The 21,560-nt window shown below is 46.5% G+C and overlaps 2 protein-coding genes across 2 annotated transcripts in view; one reads left to right on the forward strand and one right to left on the reverse strand.

Moving 5' to 3' along the window:
• Positions 1-13,224, forward strand: part of SMARCB1 (SWI/SNF related, matrix associated, actin dependent regulator of chromatin, subfamily b, member 1) — a 13,915-nt gene extending 691 nt beyond the window's left edge. Inside the window, exons 2-10 of the mRNA XM_026075080.1 lie at positions 1,739-1,850; positions 2,508-2,537; positions 4,010-4,139; positions 4,740-4,877; positions 5,568-5,695; positions 6,260-6,426; positions 6,844-7,034; positions 11,771-11,902; positions 12,853-13,224. Coding sequence (XP_025930865.1) covers positions 1,739-1,850; positions 2,508-2,537; positions 4,010-4,139; positions 4,740-4,877; positions 5,568-5,695; positions 6,260-6,426; positions 6,844-7,034; positions 11,771-11,902; positions 12,853-12,892 — 1,068 coding nt within the window. The 3' untranslated portion in view covers positions 12,893-13,224. The remainder of the gene's footprint in view (positions 1-1,738; positions 1,851-2,507; positions 2,538-4,009; positions 4,140-4,739; positions 4,878-5,567; positions 5,696-6,259; positions 6,427-6,843; positions 7,035-11,770; positions 11,903-12,852) is intronic.
• Positions 13,225-15,854: 2,630 nt separating this feature from the next.
• On the reverse strand, positions 15,855-21,439 carry LOC112970572 (derlin-2-like). Its single transcript, XM_026075081.1, has 6 exons — positions 21,348-21,439; positions 20,618-20,691; positions 19,993-20,086; positions 17,712-17,907; positions 17,117-17,207; positions 15,855-16,514 (listed from the first exon to the last, which is right to left on the reverse strand). Exons 2-6 carry the CDS (start codon positions 20,626-20,628, stop codon positions 16,400-16,402), a joined length of 507 nt encoding a protein of 168 aa, XP_025930866.1. The 5' UTR covers positions 20,629-20,691; positions 21,348-21,439; the 3' UTR covers positions 15,855-16,399.
• Positions 21,440-21,560: the final 121 nt, after the last annotated feature.

Here is a 21,560-nt window from a genome sequence, read left to right on the forward strand (position 1 = left end):
GGGGGGGGGCTGCAGGGAGCATGGTGGAGCTGGGCTCAGTGTGGCAGGGGCTGTGGGGAGCCCGCTCGCAATGGGGGGGAAGTGGTGTCAAGGCTCGGGGAGGATCTGCGCCCTGGGAGCTCGTGGGGGGCTCGCGCAGGGGCCACTGGGGAGCCCCCCCCACCCCCCCTTGCACCCGGGAAGGGATCCCGCCCGGGGGTGGCACTGCCAGCCCCACAGGCCCTCTGTGCCGCGCGCTGGCGGCTGCTGCGTGGGCCGCAGGCTGGGCTCTCGCCGGGCAGCGCGGCACGGCATGCGGTCCCAGGACATCTCACCTCTGCTGGGACCAGCGCTCCCGGCGAGAGCGACTCTCACAAGTCACCTATGTGTATATACGTCGTGGTATATATAGGCTGGTTCCTCTTCAGGTCACAGCCTCGGGCCCCAATTTTATGGCCTGCTCCTTTCCGCTTGAGAGTTGCTGTGCTTTCTGGCCTGATACTCTAGTTGTGATTTCTTTTTGTAGCATGCTTGTTCAAACACTTTGGATTATTTCAGATGCTGTGAGGTGATTTAAGTCAACATAGCCTTTGTGCTTAGTAATAACAACAAGATTCAGCCAGTGCAGCTTCTTCAGCCTTGCATAGAATTTCAGCACCCCAGTGTATTTGCAGAAACAGTGTTCTCTTGCGCTGAGAGGCTTCTCCCTGAAGGCTCGACTTAGTGAAGGAAGAAGCATAGAAATGATTACAGTTGCAAACAGGAAAAGAACATGTTTCAGCCCCACTTGATGTAGGACAAGAAATCTTGGACAGCTTAAATTGCCAACTGTACATGTTGAGCAGGGGCTCAAGATCACTCACTCTCTTGATAGCATGTGAAATGTTTACAGGAAGAGCTGTAACTGCAGTCAGCTAATCTGCGAGTTTGCAATACCAGATGTGTAGAAGGGGGAAACAGGGTTGCCTTTTTATCTACCAGCTAATTTCTGTCTGTTGATGAGTGGTGTAGAGCAACAGATAAGATTAACAGTTATCTGAAATTAGATCTTAGGACCAAAATGAATCTTGTCAAACAAAGAACAAAAAACCTGTTGTATGGCAGTCTGCAAGTGTATTACCAGTCTAAAATTTTAGTTTTGTAGTCTAGAAATAGTTGTTTAGCAAGTCTTGGTGTAGCTTTCAGTATGGGTGTGAATCTTGCACCAAGGGAGAGTGGAACTACTTTACAGATTCTAAGTAAATTTGAGAGAGGATTGTTGGCAGTGTTTGTGTTCTGTGTGTTCAAAGAATTTAAAATAAAATCCAAGGCAGGTCTCTGGGCTTTTGCTCTATCCAAGCAATGTCTGGATGGCACAGAGGTTCAAAGTAAAAACAATATAGGTGGAGAGCTGGGTATCTGGTTTTATGTAATCCTATGGAGCACTGTCCATTGAAACAGTAATTGGAGTAGAGGAAACATTAGATTGTTCAAATACATGAAAATGAATGGATTTTCCTATTAAATGGATTATTGTCAATGGATGGGAGTTTTTTCTTATCAGACTAGTGAAATAAATGCTGATAAAAGCTTTGTTTTCTGTATTGCTGCAAAAAATGTGATGCTATATAATGAGTCTTTCAGCAAAAGCAAAAAAAAAAAATCCTCTTTAGAGGTCCCAGTTGTCAATACGAAGTCCTGAATTTGCTTCAGGTTCTGCTAAAAGTCTTTCTAGATGGAATATTTTTTCCAGGCCATGTCTCCCCATTTCTCCTTGTAGGTGGGGAATTATCTGCGTATGTTCCGGGGTTCCCTGTACAAGAGATATCCCTCACTGTGGAGGCGACTAGCCACAGTGGAAGAGAGGAAGAAGATAGTGGCATCTTCACACGGTAAGAAGATGAGTAAATATTCCCAATACTGAAGTCTGGAGGATTGCCTTGAAAAACTGTGTCTGGAGATTCAGAAGCTTGTACCTCTTTAGGGCTGTGCAAATCGCTTCAGATTGCTTCAGTGATGGAGGACTATGCAGCGACGGCACTAGTAGCTTCTGGTTCTACCTAGCAGAGAACCTGAAGTGATCAAAAATGTTCTAAAATCAAATGTACATCATGGCTTTTCTGCGATCAACTGCATTCATCACAAATCAAAAGCCATTCTAGAAGAGGGTTTTATGGTGTGCTGTTGACAAAGGCGGGGACATCTTTGTCCCTTTTGCCACACTGGCAGGAAGGTTACCAGGATGTGCTGTTGAAAGTGTGATTCTTTACTTAACCTTACCTCTTGCAGAGAATGAATATTTATGACTGCCAGAATTTGGTGGTGTGTTACTACTGATGTAACTGTCATAGTGAGAATACTGCTGTCTCAGTGTTATTCTTCATGGATACTAATATCAAGAAGTTAAATTTCAAATTTCTTAGCAGAATAATCTGTTGTATGCTCTTTAGACTAGAGCATAATAAAAATGATTCATTATGGACTTAATGTCGTCTTCTCCAAGTATCCTGCTGACTCGTTGCTTTTTTTTTTTTTTCTTTCTCCAACAGAAAACCAGCGATCTCACAGTCCCAGAAGATGTAAGTCTTATCTGTGTGTTATTCTTAGCTTTGCTAGAGAAAGAATCTCTGCTGTGACTTTTTGACTTTTGGTGCTGTTAAAACGTCTAATCTTCTTCCTCTGATCTCTCTTTGTGGTTGCTCTAATTGTGCATCCTGATCATGTGCTTAACTTTTCCTTCCCAGAATGTTATGGACTCTCCAAGTACACACGGTCTCTGCAGTTCAGCCAGATCTGTCTCAAGGTTTTTGCCCCTTCCCCAAGTCTTCCCAGTTTGTGCTCCTTTGCTGAAGAATACTTACCTTTCAGTAATTTCTGATGTGTCTGTTCAGCCACTCAGTTTTGTGTTGATCATTGTCTCTCTATTTCAAACCTTTGAGTTCACCGAGGATTTATGATTTCCTGGGCCTTTTCATCCTGAAAGGCTGTGGAAGAGATTTAACATCATTTCAGCAGATTCTAGGTGTGCAGAGCTAAATCATGTGATTTCCCTTAAGTAAAAGCATATTAGATTTAATGCTTATCTAATACTTTATAAGGATTCAAGGACTTCTTTTTCTGAAGTTTTGGGTTTTGCTAGCATTGCTTTCTATCTTAAGTAAATTTCATAAAAGAAATGACCAGACTTTATAAACACCTTCCACCCTGAAAGAACTAGGCTCATCTGTGGTTGGTAAAAGTCATGTTTTAGTTGTCTGGACTGCTGTCTCCCCATGCTAGAAGCACAGTACAGCTTCCAGAGTTTTCTGGTAAATCCAATCTACAGAGTAAGGTTAGTGTGCACTATTGTGAGCTACAGTGACAAGAATACCTGAGGGAAGCTCATGTAATTCTAACCCTCCTGTGTCTGGACCCTTAGTCCAAATGAAAGATATTTTTAACAGAGTAAACAGGATAGTTATACAAGGTAAAGAGATATTGATGCCTTTCACAAATCTTTGCTCTGTCACTGTGCASCCATTCAAAGGTGTCATACTCTTTTTTGCCTACTGCATTGTATTTCTTTCCTAAGCTTTTTAGTAGGGATTGCTGTTTATTAACTAAGATACCCTCACCCCCAAAAGGAAGTCACATTTGTTTCCTCTGTTTATATGGATGTCAAAACTAGATTATATTTGTTTAGTGCCGCATACCGTGGCTGGGCTTTTAGTTGCTGCAGTGCAAGTCATCTATCCAAGTAGCAGAGCATCCTGGTGTGTGAGGGAGAGTGAGGGCTTCTGGCAGTTCAGAAGTGGCAGTGGAAATTTCTGTGATCTCCATTTATCCCACGTGTACAAAATGCCTTCTCAAAACCTTCCTCTAAAATTCAGCATCTGTGTGAGGATGACTGAAGTCCAAAGCGCTTTTGGGGGACACGTTCACTCCAACTTGTAACCTATTTTAGTCCCACCTACATGGCAGGGGGAGCCTATTACTATGAATCCTACTAATGCTATATTGCTATATAACACTGTTTTCCATGTTTAACTATTGGCATCTTTCCTGGTGATAGATCATGGCTATACAACATTAGCCACTAGTGTGACGCTGTTAAAAGCCTCTGAAGTGGAAGAGATCTTGGATGGAAATGATGAGAAGTATAAGGCGGTGTCCATCAGCACAGAACCTCCCACCTACCTCAGGTAACGAGCATCAGCGAGGGCTGAGACTGAAACAGAGTTGCTTGGAAGATGTCGGGTTGGACAAGAAGCACTGTCCTGTCCCATTAGAAATTGCATAAACCCATCGTGCAGAGGGGTGCTTGCCAGTCTGTGCTAACAAAAACATTTGTGGTGTTGGGCAAATGAAGATCTCCAGAGTGGAAGGATTAAGTTATTGCCCACATAAGAAGGAAAACATCAACATTTGATGATATTGCTCTTTTTGCAATTACTCTGTTCAAGTCGAATGGGTGTTTTGCAGAACACTTTCTGCACTGTCTTTTGGAGCAGTTGCATTTCTCAGCAGTCTCCTTATAAAGTATAGACAGAAAATCCAAATACGAACCTGATATTTATAAAGGCACACCTGGATTTGTATGCAATGAACAACTGTGAGCTGGAGGATGGGCTTTCTAGAGGCTAGTGTGGAACATGAGTTCTAAGTGGAACAATATTGGTTTAGGTTCCAGAATAAAATGGCAGGATTTCATAGTAGGACTTAAAGATGAAAGCCATACCATTCCTCAAATAATAGCAGTGATGTTCACAGTGTACAGTTGAACATATAGTCTCCTTCTTCAGGGAACAGAAGGCAAAGAGGAACAACCAGTGGGTGCCAACCCTGCCCAACAGCTCTCATCACCTGGATGCGGTGCCATGCTCAACAACGATCAACAGGAATCGCATGGGCAGGGATAAGAAGAGGACTTTTCCTCTCTGGTAAGACAGCTGCCTGCTTCTGATAACTGGAAACCATTACGGACATGATGCACTGCCAGGGTAGTGCTGATGTGTTACTATAATGTTCTGATTTATCTCTGACAAAAGACCTATATGTTCCTGATCTACAGGTTCTTAGTTAAACTGTATGTCTTGAGGCTCTTCCATACAGCAGCCAGCCATGGTTCAGGCATCTCTCAGAGAGGAAGCTTTCCTTTTGTCAGGGAAATTGTTCATTCTTTTCCTGATAGGTTCCTTGGATTTTCCACTGATTTGCTGCACAGTTGTCACTTGAAGGATGTGCAAATCCTCTCTGTGAAGGACTGAGACTTCCTCTCACTGACGTATTCCAGTAACTTTATATCTAATTTCCTCACTGGAAAATGCTGCTGTGGCTCATAACTAACTTCTGTTTTCTATAGAGCAGTTGAGACCAAGACAAAAGCTAACCCTGGAAAGGCTTCTTTACTTTATTTGCAGGAATGCGTTATGATGTATGCGATAAAAGGTGATAAAGAAATTTGGTGTTGGTTGCCGTAGTCCTGTAAGCTTGTGTTGAGGAGTCTACATAAAGACTGACAGGGGAGCTGGAGTATGGGGACTGCTTCCAGCAAACAGTGCCTTCCTTCTCCAGGTGCCAGGTGTATCATTTCTGAGTTTCATACACTGTGTTATTGCTTTTTGTATTAGCTTTGATGACCATGACCCAGCAGTGATCCATGAGAATGCATCCCAGCCAGAGGTTCTGGTTCCAATCAGGCTCGATATGGAAATTGATGGGCAGAAACTCAGAGATGCGTTTACGTGGAACATGAATGGTAGGTAGGAAGGAGAGTTTCCTGAGGGTGGAGAGAGAGAGAGTTGCATCCATCACAGAATATGAAAAGAGAGCAAGCATGGATGTGCATGTCCTCACCCCATATACATAGAGATTTAAAGCCCTCCCAGTTAGGTGGACTCTTTTCAGCTGTCAGGTCTCTTAGTGGATGCTGTGCCACTTCTATGGGTTGCAGTCATTCCTGGAGATGTGTAACTTGAAGTGTTTAACCGGCCTGTTCTCCTGACCCAGTTCAGCAGCCTAATGAAACTATTCTGTTAGCTGAGATACCTTAAACACTTAATGTGTATGGCTCCTTTATGTATGTGAATTATTAGGCTATAGCTATGTTGTCTCCATGAAGCAAATAAAGGCTGTTAGTTCAAGTCCATGAGTCAGTGCGCACGTGTTCTTGCAAACCTGAAACTAAACACCCTTCTAACAGCAAAAGATGATGTATTTGGGATTCCTCTCTTTACACTATAGGCTTAATTTTGTGTATTCTGTAAGTGGAGGACATTGCTGAGAAATTTAATGATGTCTGTTCGTTCTTGTTCTGTATCAGAAAAGCTAATGACCCCAGAAATGTTCTCTGAGATTCTTTGTGATGACCTGGATTTGAATCCTCTGACCTTTGTCCCTGCTATTGCCTCTGCCATCCGACAACAGATAGAGTCGTACCCAACTGACAGTATTCTAGAAGACCAGTCAGATCAACGAGTTATTATTAAGGTAATACAAGAAGGCGGTGGTAGGACAGAAGCCAAATCATTTGTCTGGTTATGTTATAGAGGAAGAAAAGTACAAAGGTTTCCTTCAGAGCTTAGGAACTCTTAGTTCCAGTCCTGTGTCCAGATTACTTTTGCCCTTTATGTTGAGGACAGCACCAAGGTGGCAGATTACTAAATATCCATGAGATGATGAAAGAGTTCAGTTAAAGCATTGTGGTGTCCTTTTGGAAGAGCTGAACCTTGATGAACAAAGCTGAGTCGTCTTCACCCTACTGGAATTAAAGAATTTGGTTCAGGAGCTCTGCAAATGCAGTGAACTAGAATTTGTCTCTGCTTCTCTTGTCCATGTTAAATTACCTTTGACCAGCTATTGCAAGAGATGGAAACAATCGACTCATGTTTCTTCCCTTCTCTCTAGCTAAACATCCACGTAGGGAACATCTCCCTTGTAGACCAGTTTGAATGGGACATGTCAGAGAAGGAGAATTCACCAGAGAAGTTTGCCTTGAAGCTGTGCTCAGAGCTTGGCCTGGGTGGGGAGTTTGTCACCACTATAGCCTACAGCATCCGGGGACAGCTGAGTTGGCATCAGAAGACATACGCCTTCAGGTACAGAACTGTCATTTTACTAGTGTGGGTGTGGATGTGGATGCATGTTCTTGCTTCATAGCCTTTAGCATCAATGCATCTTTGAACAGCTGACCTGATGTAGCAAGCGTTTCATTTGAAATTGGTCCTGATGATGGCTTGCACCTGTTCTGTCTTCTTTAAAGAATTTTTGCATGGTAACAGTACTTGGCTTCTCAGGTTATGTGCTCACTAGCACCTAAAACCACCTTCTTTGTAAGAAAGCTTATCAAATGAGAAATAAGTAGGGGCAGTTAAAGACCTTTTTTTACTTGGACATCCTTTTGTATGTTTCCTGGCAATAAAAAAGGCAATTCCCATAGAACCAGTATCTTTTAAAGACCACTGGTTGTGCAAGGTTGGCAGCTTGGACAGTTTCCTTTTTTTCTCACTGTTGTTGGTGGCTGTCTGCCTTGAAGTGGCTACTATGTCACACATACCAGGAGGGTTAGATTAGGTTTTGTGGGTGAGGTGTACAAGACATGGTAGGGAAACGGAGCATATTGCTTGTCTAAAATGGGGGGACTCTTATGGATAACAGGAGTTCAAGTGCCATAGATAGGGCTGGAACTAACCAAAGCATCCTGAATGCTAGTGACGCCTGTGTAACTTAGGTCACGTCTCCCTTGGACATGGCTCTCGGGTGTCGCTGGCTGCCTGACGAACAAATGAAGCGGTGTGATCTAGTGCCTTATGTATTTTGTTCTAAAGTAGAATGTGGTGTGAATCAGTCAGCTTGTCCTCAAGGGGTATTGTATCGGGTGTAATATATTCCAGGACTGAATATTGATGATGAAATGTCAGCTTTTGCCACAGAATAATCAATACCATCATAATCAATGGTGACTTTGCCTTGTGCCTCCCTCTTCTAATCTATGGTAATGATCAGCCCCAGACACATTTCTGTTTCCCCAGCTTTGCTCGACTCAGACCATGCCCTCACTTAAGCTTTGGTGCTTTGAGCTAAGACTGATTCGAACTGTAGCTCACTACCCTGGCTGAATTAAAGCTGGCTGGATCATAGGCCCTTCTCGTAGCTGGAATGCAGCGATGTCTGGTTTGATTAGTCAGGTTTGTAACTTGTCTTAGTGGTAATCATTTCCAGTTGTGCTGAGCAGTGCTCTGTGGTGAGTTACTGTACTGATGTTATCCTCAGTATGTTGCTGACAAGGGGAACTGAGTCCAGCCCCCTCTTACCCCAGGGAGAGGGCAATGAGCAGTTGCTGTGCAGGTGAGTGAGGAGGAGCTGGAGGCTATGAGGCAGCCGGCTGGCTGCGCCAGGGCAGCTGGCCGCCATGGTGAGATCTGCTCCTCCCTCCAAGGCTTTCTTGTCTGGTCGGCCTTCTGCTGCCTGCTTGGAAAGTGGGCACTCATCTGCTCTGGACCAGCTGCTCTTTTACTAGTCTTGCTCTGCTTCTTCCAGAGGTTATTTTCATTCAGAAAATTTTTAACAACTCCAAAAAGCCCCAAAGTGGCTCATATTAGAGAATGGAAAGAGGCTCTCTATCGCTTGGAGATTAAACTCTTCTAGTGAAGGTATTAGATGGTGTGTCCGTCCCACTGATGTCCCATGGAGGTGGGGGAGGTGACTTCTACCTCTCCATTCACAACAACTGACTGATACTTGCAGATCCAGTGTAGGACCAAATCAAACTAATAATGGAATAATTGGGAATGTGCATTACTGAGAAATGATGGGAACTGGAGGGTAATAGATAGGGATCTGATACCTTTACCACTGCCTCTTCTCCCTTGCTGTTGGGCTCCATAATAACCCACTGCACTGTCTGCATTATGGCCTGCAGGAGCAGACAGTGAAAGCTTCCCTGTTGCTAGACACAATCCTTGGAGCCAATGTGAAGTATACTTTGGTCTGCAGAGAAAATGGCTATAGTTTAAGCTAGCTATGCTGGCAAGCAAGTTCTCTTCCAGAAAGGTTAGTAGGCCTTCTTGCAGACTGTGGTTTTAGCCGTGTTGCCTGAGAACACCCAGGAGTTTGAGCTTTCTTTTCCATATCCTCTTTCTTGAAGTAGGGAGGTGGCCCTGCTCACACCATGCTGGACAGGAAGCTCTCTTTTCTACCCACAATTTGTTTATTTACTTTCCCAGTTAATTCACTTCAACTTCTTATCATGTGTCATTCTAATGCCTCCCAACATACAGAGTATTTGTTCTCAATTCTTGTCATTTGATGTTTCAGAGGCAGGTTTTGAACATGGACTGAATCCTCTCCCTCCCTCTTGTCCTCCTCCTGTTGGAGATACCTGAGTTAGGAAAGCAGTCGGTGTAGGTTAACTGTTTGGGGGGGAGGCAGTTCTCCCATCAGCTGTTTGCTTCCCATGAGTCTTTCTAGCTCATAGCAAGTAAGGTTTTATTCAAAACTGCCCAGGCCGTCAGCTATTTCAGATTAATGCCAGTCTGCTGTTGATATCTGTAAAGATGTATATCTGGCCCTGATTACTAAAGAGTTCTTCCACTTAGGATAGTTAAAGTAGGTAGATTTCAGACTTTCTTTAGACTGCTGTAATATTGCAAGGGGGAGACTCGGAGAAGAGGAAGGGAACCCCAACAGAACAAAGTACATGGACACGAGCTGTTCAGGGGTGGGGGGGGAAACAAGCTAATTAAAACCTTGTTTTGTGTCTTAGTACAAACATGTCCTCCTCTTCCAATTTCTCTGCCAGCAAAGGAGTACTTTGAAACCTTCCTGTGATTAATGATATTTGGGTTCTGTGGTTGGTTAGTTCCTGAATTCTCAAACCACAGGAGTGGTCGTTGCTCCAGAGACATTCCATTGATGTAGGGAAACGGTCTGCTTTAGCTGTATCAAAAGAACCTTAATATCTCCAGGGACTGGGAGTTTGAGAAGTCATGTGGCTCTTAATCATCTGAGGGAGAGGTGAAATTGTCTTGAGGAAAGTTGAGGAAATCCAGGGCAATTCTTTCAGCTGGTCCACTCTGTGCAAAACAAAGAGAGCCTGAAAGCCCCAAAGAAGTGGCAGGACTGGAAGCAGGCAGGTAATGGGATTTGCAGGGGGATAGTGTGCTACGGTGTTTCCCGTCCTGGTGCTAAGCGTTTCTAGTGGGGGCACATGCAGTGCTCCCACCCACTGAGCCCGCATGTCTGAGGAGTTGCCCTTTCCAGAGGAAGATGCTTCACTGTCCTGTTGGCTGCATTAGCGTGCCCATGACTCTACTGCCAGAGGCTTGGACCCCAGCAGAGGGAGTGCCTTGCTCCACTGGGAATCCTGCAGCTGACAGTGCATTTTGCAGTCATTCTGCCAGCAGCACTGTCCTCTTGTGGTTTGTTGGTTTTTTAAGGGGGGAGGGGGGAGTGCACAGGGCTGAGCACGGTAAATGAGGTATAAACCATACCGGAAAAAACAAAAAACAAAAAAACAATAACAAAAAAAAGTTGAGATCTAGCAATTTGTCTGGAATTTGTAGCAATTTGGAGTTAAGCTGAAATGCCTGTTTTCAAGTGTTGCTTAGTGGACATTGGAGATGCTGCAAGTAGATTTGACTAACGCTTCCTCCCAGGATCAGATATAGAAGGCTTTGGCTGAATTTTTCGTTGTAGTGTTATTTTGAAGACTTGTTATTCTAGATTAATAGCTTTGATGCAGACACAGTCTGTTCCCATGGCGATCAGCAGTTTAGTTCCTTCCTGTGGATGAGATGGCTGTGCCTAAGTGCTGAAACCCCCTGCACAGAGGAATGTCGCTGCGGAAGGGGCCGGATGTGTGTGCGCACACCTGCAGGAGCCCTCTTTTTGCACATACACTTTGCGCAGTTCAGGCTGAGCCACTTTCTAGAATTCAAAGCAAACATTTACATTCTGAGGGTCATCTGTATTTATGCTGGGCTTCCAGCTCCACTGTTAATATTTGGGAAGCTACTCATGGTCAGTTCCTGTTGATTTTTGCTGAAAAGTGGCTAGTGAAGCAGTAAACACTTTTGTGCATGTGGTCATACAGCTGTTCAGGGCAGAGAGATCTCCAAGGAGCAGATCTTGTGATCTGGGACAGAGTCTGGCATTCCATTGCCTGTGCGGGGACTAGCACAAGTGTGGGTTATCTCATGGCCACAGCCTTTAGTTGAAACAGCAGGTCCTAAAAGACTACCCTTTCTATGAAAATTGGGAGAACAAAACTTGTTCTGCTATCAGGCTCCCATCTTTAGGAAGCTAGACTTCTGCCACGAGCTGCCAGGGAAGAGCTGTTAGAGGTGTACTAACCAAATTACAGCTGGGAAGTCTGCTTTGCAGAATGACAAAGCTAGATTAAGAGCCCTATTAACATTCCCTGCCCAAAAACTGCTTTGGGAGAAGCTCCCAGCGTTAATAAAATGGTATGAACTTTGCCTGTGCTTATTCAGTTTGAACACTGTCAGCCAGTTACATAATGGGCCGTTGCGAGGAGGGAACTGCTTCAGCTGCAGTTGCTCTGACAAATCCCCTCTGCAGTGCTGAAAGGAGATGATGATAGTTGGTCTCCCAGAAACGCCAGGCTCCACAAGATTGTAATGGCCAGCCCGTGGCATACTTCAGGAGCCAGCCTGTGCTGAGCAAGGCTAAGAAGGAACGCTTAGCAGGACTGAAATACTTTAAATGACGCTCCGTTGTCCTCGTGTCTTACACCTGGGCCAGTAACCCAGAGGAGTGCACGGTCAGACTACTGATGAATGTTGCATTGTTGCCTTCTGCCCTGCCACTGCAGCGAGAACCCTTTGCCGACTGTGGAAATTGCCATTCGCAACACAGGGGATGCTGACCAGTGGTGCCCTCTCCTGGAAACCCTCACAGATGCTGAGATGGAGAAGAAGATCAGAGACCAGGACAGAAATACAAGGTGCTGCCTCTCGTTCAGACAGTTATTTTTCTGGCTTGGTTCTAAGACAGAAGTTAAAAGCTTTGATGTTTGTCTTTTTCTGCTGAGAGCTAACTGGCAGGATTTCAAACTCGTACACCACAACAGAAACTCATATCCCTTTTGCTTCAGGATATTAAACTGTTATCACCTTGCTCCACAAACATTTAAATCTTTGCTTTAACCATCTCCTGCTTGAAGCAAAGTTTTTGTTTTGTTTTATTTTTCTTTTCTCTTGAGCTCCCTGCTTTTGCAGGGGGATCTGTTTCTATAGGAAGGCATTCATCAAAAATACCAGTGCTTCATGCACTGTCATGCTAACTAGAATCCTGCCACAAGGCTTCCTTTTATGTTGGGTAAAGTGCTGTTTGATGTAGGAATGGGCAAGCTCCCAGCTCCAGCCTGACTGATGTCTGCCTGTTTGCCGGCATGGGAGCACTGTTGTGATTCCAAGAGGAACTCTGCCTGCTCTAGAGAGCCACTGAGCAGTAGCCCACAAGCAGTCAAGAGCACTTGGGCCTGCTTGGTGAAATTGCTCCTGCCAGGTAGAAATGAACTGCTAGAATCTTTTCACAAGATGCATTGTGGGAACAGTAAATATGCTGGCTCAGCTCTTTCCTGGGAATTTTGTTACTGCAGATTAACAGATTCAGAATAGTTTTGCTTCTCGGCTACTGCAGTTTGAATAGTTCACAGTAGGATTGGGTCAGTCCAAGTTAATGACCAGAATTCCCCGAACAGTAGTTGCAGAAAACCAGCGTATCATAGCGTTATCAACAGGGGCACTCTCAGGTGACCAAGGGAGTCTCTCTAGGCAATAAGTCTGTCTTAGAAGTTCAAAGAACTGCTGTAACCTCCCCGAAAGCGTCAGTTTCAGTAAGACTTTACATGACTGTAACATAGCACTAACTACACCTCTTTCTCTCTCCTAGGCGCATGAGACGTTTGGCCAATACTGCTCCAGCCTGGTAATCCTCCTGTTGTGACACTGGTGGTCTTCCTACAGACTTTATCCCTACTCCTCCCCAAATGGATCTAGGATTGGCAGGGGTCTTTCTGTCCCCAAAAGGGGACGCACATTCCACTTGCCAAGCAGTTCCCAGTACTGCTGACTTCTGCCCCCATCCCCTCCATCTAAATGCCACGTACTGAGAATGCTGCATTAGCATGTGATCTGTCTGAGACCTGTGGCAGCTGTTGAAGCCCTTACGTACCTGTGTGTGGACAGTGTAAAGATTCTTTTGTATAGGTGCAACATGCACTGTTAGGACAACTTTTTAAATAAAAGGAATGTATACTACTTAGGTTGAGTTCAGTAAGCTAAATGAGTATCAAATCTTACGTTTCTTGCTATTCTGGAAACTGAGCAGTCCCAAAGCCTAATGCTTTTGGGTGTAGTGCTGAACACCCGCATGCATTCAGTTGTCGTAAGGCATGGTGGAAACTGAATCCCATCCTTTAGTGGATAAAACAGCCTGCAAGCATTTTGCTGCAGAGGGAAAGTGGGAATAGTGAGACCTGAAAGTAGAAAGGAACAAACCATTCTCTGCAAAGGACTGGCCTAGACAGTTACCACAGTTGGTGCAGTCTGTAATTTAACTTGGTGAGGTGTTCAGCTGGTTTACTTGATGAGGTAAACAGCTTATGACTGGTTAAACTTAACATTCATTTCTATCAAATGTCAACCTTCTGAAGTGTCATGTTTGCAAGCCTTTTGTCTGTGAAAACTGCAGTTAGAAAACAACAAAGTCTCTGAACTCATACAAAAGTTACAGCCTGCAATAACTTACTGAGACTCCTCTTCAGCCAGTAGCTTTGCTGGGATCCTTGTCAGGGTGTTAGAGGGCAGTCAGTTACAGCGCACACAACTAACTCTACCCAAACACAGCGTGTGGTCTTAAATACCCTGAGTACTGAGGTGTCAGGCTTCTGTGACTCCAGAAACAACCTGTCTTTCCCTGGGGAGTTTAAAAACAGAAAAGTCATTGAAGTGAGATTAAAAAGTTTCAGCTTGCTTAAAAAACTAATTAGAATCTACCTTGCTGCAGAGGTACACTGGTTCTTTGATAGGGTTCCTACCTTTCACTGCCAGGAAATGAAGAGTGTTGCAAGCATGGCAGATTTTGCTGGCAGCCCAACAGTTGTGTTCAGGCCCTTATGATAAAGCCAATAGGTTTTACAATCCTTGCTCATCCACCCACACTGCTAGCACAGTCAAAAAAATACATTCTGGCCTTAATTTATTGTGTTTAGGCTTGAGTAATAGCAGAGCCCATTCTGATTCCTGAGGGGGAGGGAACTTCTTCCAGATGTTATTTGCAGAAATCTAAAACTTGCAATTTAGCAATAATATTATTGCAGTCTTATCCTAGGCTCCTGTGCCAGAGTGGTACTCTATACATTATTTTGTATAACAAAGATTGAAAGGTTATTTCAATACATAAGAGTGACACAACCTGGGACTCCTGCTGCATCTTAGTCTGTTGCGGAACATGTTTTGTCTTGTGGATATAAAGACTCCAGTTCTTCCCAAGAACACTTCAGCCTGTTTTTGTTATGATCAAGTGCTTCTCCTGCAATCAGCCTCTACAGGAAACATGAAAACATGCATGAAACTGCTATGGCCTTAAACCTAGCATCCATGGTGCTTTTCTTGAACTGCTGCAGAGTGTGTAGTTACTTAACCTTCAAGTTCACAACAGGCATGACTGATAAAGACATGAGGACTGCAGCTTCTGTAGCAGGCTTAAGGGTATCTCCCTCTACTCTTGGGCCCCAGGGAAACTGTAGGAGTTGCCCCTCCAAGCAGCCAGAAGCAAGGCAGGGAAGTCAAAGGGGCCAAGCTCCAGAAAGATCAGAACTTCAGCTGGCTTTCTCTGTCAGAACTTACCTGCTAAGAAACAGCTGGGGGGTAGCTGTGCTGCCCACATCCCAGCTCCTGAACTTAGCCTACTGTTCTCCCCCCAAGGCATTCAAGGGAGAATCAGCGCAGCTTTTGCATTTTGAAGTCACACACATCTCAATTTAGAACAGATTTTTTGCAGACCTTAAAGACAAACTCCTTTCAGGGCTTGAAATACCAGCTCTTCATTATTAGGTCAAGAGCAAAGCACAGAACAAGCACCTGTTGATTCTGAGGCTGCTTAGCCTCCAGTAGCACTGTATCTTCCAGAACAAGATTAGCACCTGTATTGTTCTTTCATCCTCTCCCTAGAGGGAAACATGATGGCAGTAAAATAGTTTGTTCGGATGAAGTCTGATTTTTAATAAACATAGTGGTTTCATGGGAAGCCCCCAAAGGGGATTCGATAGGGATGGTTGTGGTTCAATCTTCCCTTGCCACAAGGCTCCAACAGCACTGTTTGCTCATATTTCTTATGGTGGTTCTGTTTGTTAGTGGTGTTTTGCAAGTGTATAACTGGACAAACAGCAACATTATATGAGCTATCCCAAAGTATGATGCTTGATGCAGTATTACTCCAATAGCTTTAAGGCCTGGTGTAAGCAGACGTGCACCAATCTAGCAAGAATGGTCAACTCCATTTAGTCAGCTGCTCATGGTGGGGACAAGCTTGGTTAACTTTCCCCAAAATTCAGAGGTTTAGTTTAAAAACTGGAAAATTCAACAAGAGTAGAACTACACTGCTTGTTTAGAGAGCCTTTATTACTAGCTCCAAGTGCTACTTCTGGTCACGGACTAGAACAAGCTTTCAGTTTTGTTCCAGCCTGAAAGATGACCTTTCTGAGGTGTTCCTTTCTCCAATCACACCTCCTGCTGACAGGAGCAGGGAGGACATCATTTAGCTAGCCTGCATTTTTCCTTTGCCCACTTCAAAGCCTGGCACTTCTGAGGAAAGCCCTGGTCAGTACTGATGACTTAGCCTACAGAGAAAATACTAACAGACTCCACCCTTAGCAGAAATGGACACACAACTGAAAAATAAAGATTTTAATATAAAGACTCTTTGGAAACAAAAAAGGGGGTGGGGCTTAGAGGAAAGGGAGAGGCTGAACTGCATTCCACTATGGTAGGTTTTTGTTTGGGAGAGTTGATTGTGCTTGTACCATGCCAGAAGTACTACTTGATTGAAAGCCCACAGTGATGTCTCACAACACTGCAAGGGGAGTATTAGTCTTTGTACAAACAGCAGAAGTGACATGGTACACTGCAAGTCAGTAACAGCGAGAGAAGGAGAACTGGTTTAAGGCCCCATTTGATACTTACTCCCTGTTGGGTAACGGAGGAGCATCACATAACTTCCACCCCCTGTCCCTAGAACACCTCTATAAACATTCATCAGTTTTCACGTGCAAAGCTCTGTGGAACCACCTGGTACAAAAGGAAGATGGGTTACCCATACAAACAGTGAAACATTACACATTAGAATGGCAACTGGTGTTATTCCAGTAGGATCTCTGGGGCACCGCGTAAGTCCAGCAGGAAGAGAAGAATCTGGTCACATGGAAAAGTCCTCTGCATTATTGTGGACGCTGCTGCTGGTTCTGGTCTTGGTCTCCAGGTTGGTTTTCTGGCTGATCCTCAGGGAGAGGGTTGTAATTGGGATCCTCTTCAGGTGTGTCAAATACCATCTTCCTGGCAAGGGACATGCCCATTCCACCAAGCAGGCAGGTTAAGGTGAGCCAAGGACAATGAAAACCTCCCCAGCCCTCCCAGGAGCATCCTAGCCCTTCACAGGAAGGGTAGAGCTTGGTTGTACGCAACACAGCCGCTGGTCTATTGCACAAGCATAAACTTCTTTTGCTCAATTCAACCTTTAATGACTGTACCTGCTTCTTGAATGTCTAGGACAGCTCCGATCCTCAGCATGAAGCAGAACATGTTCTGCTTTCTTAAGCCACAGAAGTGCATTAAGGGGAAAAAAAAATCCTATCTGCATCTAGCATTTTCTTAAAAAACTCTCCAGTTCAGGTAGCAAAGCTTAGGGTACCAGCAGCTACTTTATGGAACCTATGTATATATGTCTATAGTATACCAAGTGCCAGCATTTTCTACAACAGAGGCATAAACTGAGCTGCTACCTGCATGCAGCTGGGTCCTGTGGCTTAACAGAGAAGGCAGCAGCAGTAGCAAGGCCAAGTAGCAGCCCAAGCAAGGTCACGCAGCACAGTTTGCTGTGAGAGTGCCCAGGCTGGAAGGCAACACAGCACACCCCAGAGAGCATCAGCTTTACTTACAGGAAGCCTGGGGTTAACAGCAACTTCTTTCCTCCCGGCTGGTTGGGGAAGACATCCTCCAGGAAATAATAGATGTGACCCACTGCAATCCCTGGGGAAGAGATGTCACCAAGGTCAGACTTAGCCGAGCCTCCTTTGCCTGCTGAAGCAGAGTAGCTGGGAGCTTAAAGCACAAGGAAGCTCCAAGAATCCCTTAGCTGTACCCATATCCCAGCTCCCACCAGATCCACCTGCGCTGCACAGTGTTAGAGGGCCAGGCTGTTTGCTGTGATCATGTTTTACTTGGGTGCAGAAGCAGGCAGTGAGCCTGAGCCTCTGGGCTTGAGACAGGATCAGACACAGGACAGGTGCTAGGCAGGGCTCACCATTCCCAACTTCTGCCCCTGGCAAAAATGCAGCGAGATGCAGGTCACGAGCAGAAGCTCGACCAGGAGGCTGGCCACACAGCAGAGACTCAGTCAGCTCACTTTAAAAAACCCACTACCTTAAATAAAAGGAAACCCAGCCGCCATGCTAGTGCCCCAGTAGTCTATCAAAACTGACAGAGCTGTGGCTGCAAAGCACCCGTTCCAGACACCCACTGGCTTTGACTTACCCAGTAAGTCGATGATGATGGAATTACCCAGAAGCAGGGAGAATCCCATCAGGACCCAGGGCAAGAAGGGGGCCTGGAAGTTAAGGAGCCCAAAGAAGTTCATGCGGATGTAAGGGTTCCTGCGACTCCACACATACACCAGCATGATGGTGAAAGCTTGGCCCAAGAAAAACAGGCTGGCAAAGAGGCCAAACAGCTAGGAGCTATCGAGTCAAGGARAAAACTACTCCACGCACCACCTCACAAGCTCCAGGCAGTGCAGGCTGTATCATGACCAGGAAACCCAGAATGACAGGCAGCTGATAACACCAGTGTGCAAGATAATGCCTGTGCGATCGAGCCTTTCCTGTGCTGGCTGAGATACACTGACCCTCCCACATACACCCCGTTTCCCTCCCTGCCACCCCAGAACAAGGTGCCCCTGAGCGTCACATACAGATTGCTCACTCATAAGCTGCCTTATGCAGCCACCAGAGACCAGGGAGCTCTTACCTTCACCTCTGCAAAGTGACCGCACACAGGGGGTCCTGTTAGCTGCTGGTCTTGTATCACTGATCAGGGGCTGCCCTAGACAGACACTGTCACCCACACATGACATCTCCCAAATTAGTGGCACCCTTTCACATAGAGAGCTGCAGCACTGCTTGCTGCAGGCACTCTGTCGAGCTGCACCTCCCATCGTCCTCGCACAGGGAACTTGTCCAGTAGCCTTTGGGCACCCAGCCTGCCTGAACAGCCCTCCTGCGGTGGTACTTTGTCCTGTTTGGCTCAGCCACCAGCAGGTTCCTGCAGAAGCCATCCAGCACTAAGGGCCACCCTCCCAACCACGTACACTGCTGACCAGCGCTCAGTGCTAGTCAGCTAGGGGCAGATAATCATTCCTCCCCCAAGAGGGAGTGCCTGACCCAAGGGCAGAAACCACATCTGTCCCCACAGTTATTCCTTACCATGTCCACAGATCAACTGACCTTCCTGCAAGCCTCTCATACTGGTCACTGAGCCATTACCTGCTCAGCAAACATGAACTTCTGCCTCATCAAGAGCTGCAGTCCTTCACATTGTTACAGTACCTGCAAGCAGGTTTAGAAGTGTGCCACATGTGAGCACACCTGACCCATCCAGCAGCATCCTCCTGCAGAGGAATTCCAGCAAGAAGATGCTCCTGCTGTTCAGAGCCCTCCCCTGGGACACAGGGAGGCAGCTAGAGGCAAACAGCTCCCCTGGCCTTGTTGCAGTCAGACTCCAAATCCACCTAAGGTCAAGCACATGGCTGCTGCAGGCAACTGGACATTGACTAGCTAAAAACTCAGGAACAGCCAACACTCATGAGAGATCACACATAGCTTCCTGCAGAGCACCCTGGGGTGAGCAGTGCTGCAAGGTCTCTATACAGAGGCAGCTTACTCTGACAGCCTTCTGCATACGACAGGAAAGAGTTTTACGCTTCGAAAGGAGATTCCCTGCCCCGTCCAGACCAGTTTGTTCTACAGTAAAAGAACTTGCTAAAAAGAGGAAGTGTGACAGTATCCCCAGCCACTGACAGTTTGCAAAGACAGACTGCTGGGCTCACACTGCCCAGCACACTGAAGGCAGAGAGTATGTGAGCACTCCTCTCCTTGGCACTTAAATCTCTGCGCTTTTCACTTCAGCTGCAGTTCAGTTTTCTAAGTCAGCTTCACACCAATCTCAGCAGCACTTCAACGTGCTCCACCTACCCAAGCTCAAACACAGCAGGGCATTTGCACCGTCTCAGCTGGATGACTTCTCACAAAGCTCAAGAAGAAGACTCCTTTCAGGCTGAGCTTCTGCAATAGAGTGCCACCTCCTCTTTTAGGTTAAGGCAGCCCTTCCRCTTGCCAGGTGCATCAGTGCTTCCACAGTCACTCACAGAAACACAGGCAGCTTTTCCTGTATTTTGCTCCCACCCTCCCAGGCATCCTGGTTGGGGAGCATGCCAGGCCTTCAGAGACAAGTGTGGGCAAGACAAGGAGCACAAGCTGTGCCATACAGCCAGAAGTCACCCATCCACCACTTAAGAGCTCTGTGTAGCTCAGCACAGCCCTGGCAGGCACACAGGGCACGAGCCTGGCAGGCCCAGGGGAACAGCAAGGCTCTCCATAGCCCCTGCCACCAAGGTTTGGCAGCCAGCTGCTCTGTTCAGTGGACAGGTGCTTGCTACRGACAAGACAGCCCAAGTACAAAAAGACAAGAGAGAAACCCCACACTATTCACAACATCTCAGAGAAGAGCCCAAAGGCCCTCAACCAGCTCAAAAGGATACTGTCATGAGAAATCCTCCAAAGAGAAACATGAAGACAAAGTCAGCTGTCCTTCCACGGAAGGAGCCTTCTTCTAGCATGCGGCAGTACCTGTACCTGAGAGCAGGAGAGAAGGAAGGGGTTGCAGTATAGGAAATTAACAGCTGGCCACCCTGTGTCCCCAGCACAGCTTTATGGGGAATAAACCAGCCGCAAGCAATTGCACAGGAAGCTGCMAGCCAGGTGTCCAAGCCCCAGAGCAAGACCAGTGCAAATTTCACCTCATACCACAGACCCCAGAGAAAGAAAGAGCCATCTGTTGTGCTCCAGCCAGCCCACTGTAGCCGGCCACAGTTCAGCCCCAGGAACAGGCATTGCTCTCCAGCATGAGCCACAGAAGCACTGCCAGCTTCTTCACCCTTTTAGCAGGGGCTACCCTGCAGCTAGCAGAGGTGCAGGAGGTGGTTACAGCATGGCCAGAATCACCTGGAGACTGGCTTCAGTTCAGACCAAAAGACCCAAGGGAAGAAGCCCAGACTGCTGCCAAGACAAGCCAACAAGGGGGAGGAAGATGGGCAGGGGGCAGTCATGTCCAAGTCAAAAAAAAAAGAAAAAGAGAGCAGAGAGCTTTACTGAGACAAAGGATACAGAAATATCATGTTGAAAAAGAAACTGAATCCCAGGGGCCCAAAAAAGAGGAAGTTGGTGATCAGCCTCCATATCTGAAAGAGAAGAGAGAGAAGAGAGAGAAGGAGGTGGACAGCCAGGTGTCTGACAGCCAGGGCCTTCCCATCACATTTACAGCAGCCCACCACCTATTCACTAGGGACACCCAGTCATGCACCCCTTCACTCACAGTTACCCCAAGATACCAGACAGCTRCATCACCTTCACGTGGTACCTCCCTGATGTGGGACCCCCCACACCAGTATCTTGCCCTTCCTGGTGGGGGAGAAGTTTCCGCTGCCTTTCTAGAAGGGGCAGACAGCCATGATCCAGAACCCAAAGCCCAGGTAAACAACCGTTCACTGCCCTCCACAGCGAAGCCTTCCCCATCCAGCCTCAGACCAGCTGGCCAAACACCTCACCCAGTGCAAAGGAGGAAAAGACAGGTTATGAGTAAAACAGAAGAAGAAAGGTCTAGATGGCCTATGTCAGGGAAAGGCTGGAAGAAGCCACCCCCATCCAGACTTCTGTAACAGGGGCACACCATGTCGACACCCCAACTCCACCAGGGAGAAGAGGTTGGAGCAGACAGAAAGAGGGAGGCCCTGGAGGCCAGGCAGCACCACAGGGAGCAGGACACCCAGCCCAGCTCACCCCCCTCCACGCTGGGAAGGGGCAGGAGATGACAGCCCTGGCCTGGGCAAGGCCTCACCTGGAACTTCCTGAAGATGAGGTCGGGGTTGAAGTACAGCTGGAAGGGGGTGATGAACTCCAGCTGCTGCAAAAGACAGGCAGGGCAGCTGTCACCCACCACAGGATGGCTGCTGGCCCCAGGGGTCCCTGTCCCCCCTCACCACCACACTGCCCTCAAGGACCCTCAGGGCACCCCTCACCACACTGCCCCCCTCAGGGACCCCCAGGGCCT

Source organism: Apteryx rowi, unplaced genomic scaffold, assembly GCF_003343035.1.
Source record: "Apteryx rowi isolate R43461 unplaced genomic scaffold, aptRow1 scaffold_40, whole genome shotgun sequence".
Classification (NCBI taxonomy): Eukaryota; Metazoa; Chordata; class Aves; order Apterygiformes; family Apterygidae; genus Apteryx; species Apteryx rowi.

What these genes read in the sequence shown, in the direction of transcription:
- LOC112970572 (XM_026075081.1), bottom strand. An exon ending in TTGGAGGATTTCTCATGACA is followed by an intron (nt 17,908 to 19,992) that starts GTATCCTTTTGA and finishes GATAGCTCCTAG; the next exon opens with CTGTTTGGCCTCTTTGCCAG. An exon ending in CTGTTAACCCCAGGCTTCCT is followed by an intron (nt 16,515 to 17,116) that starts GTAAGTAAAGCT and finishes GTCCCTTGCCAG; the next exon opens with GAAGATGGTATTTGACACAC.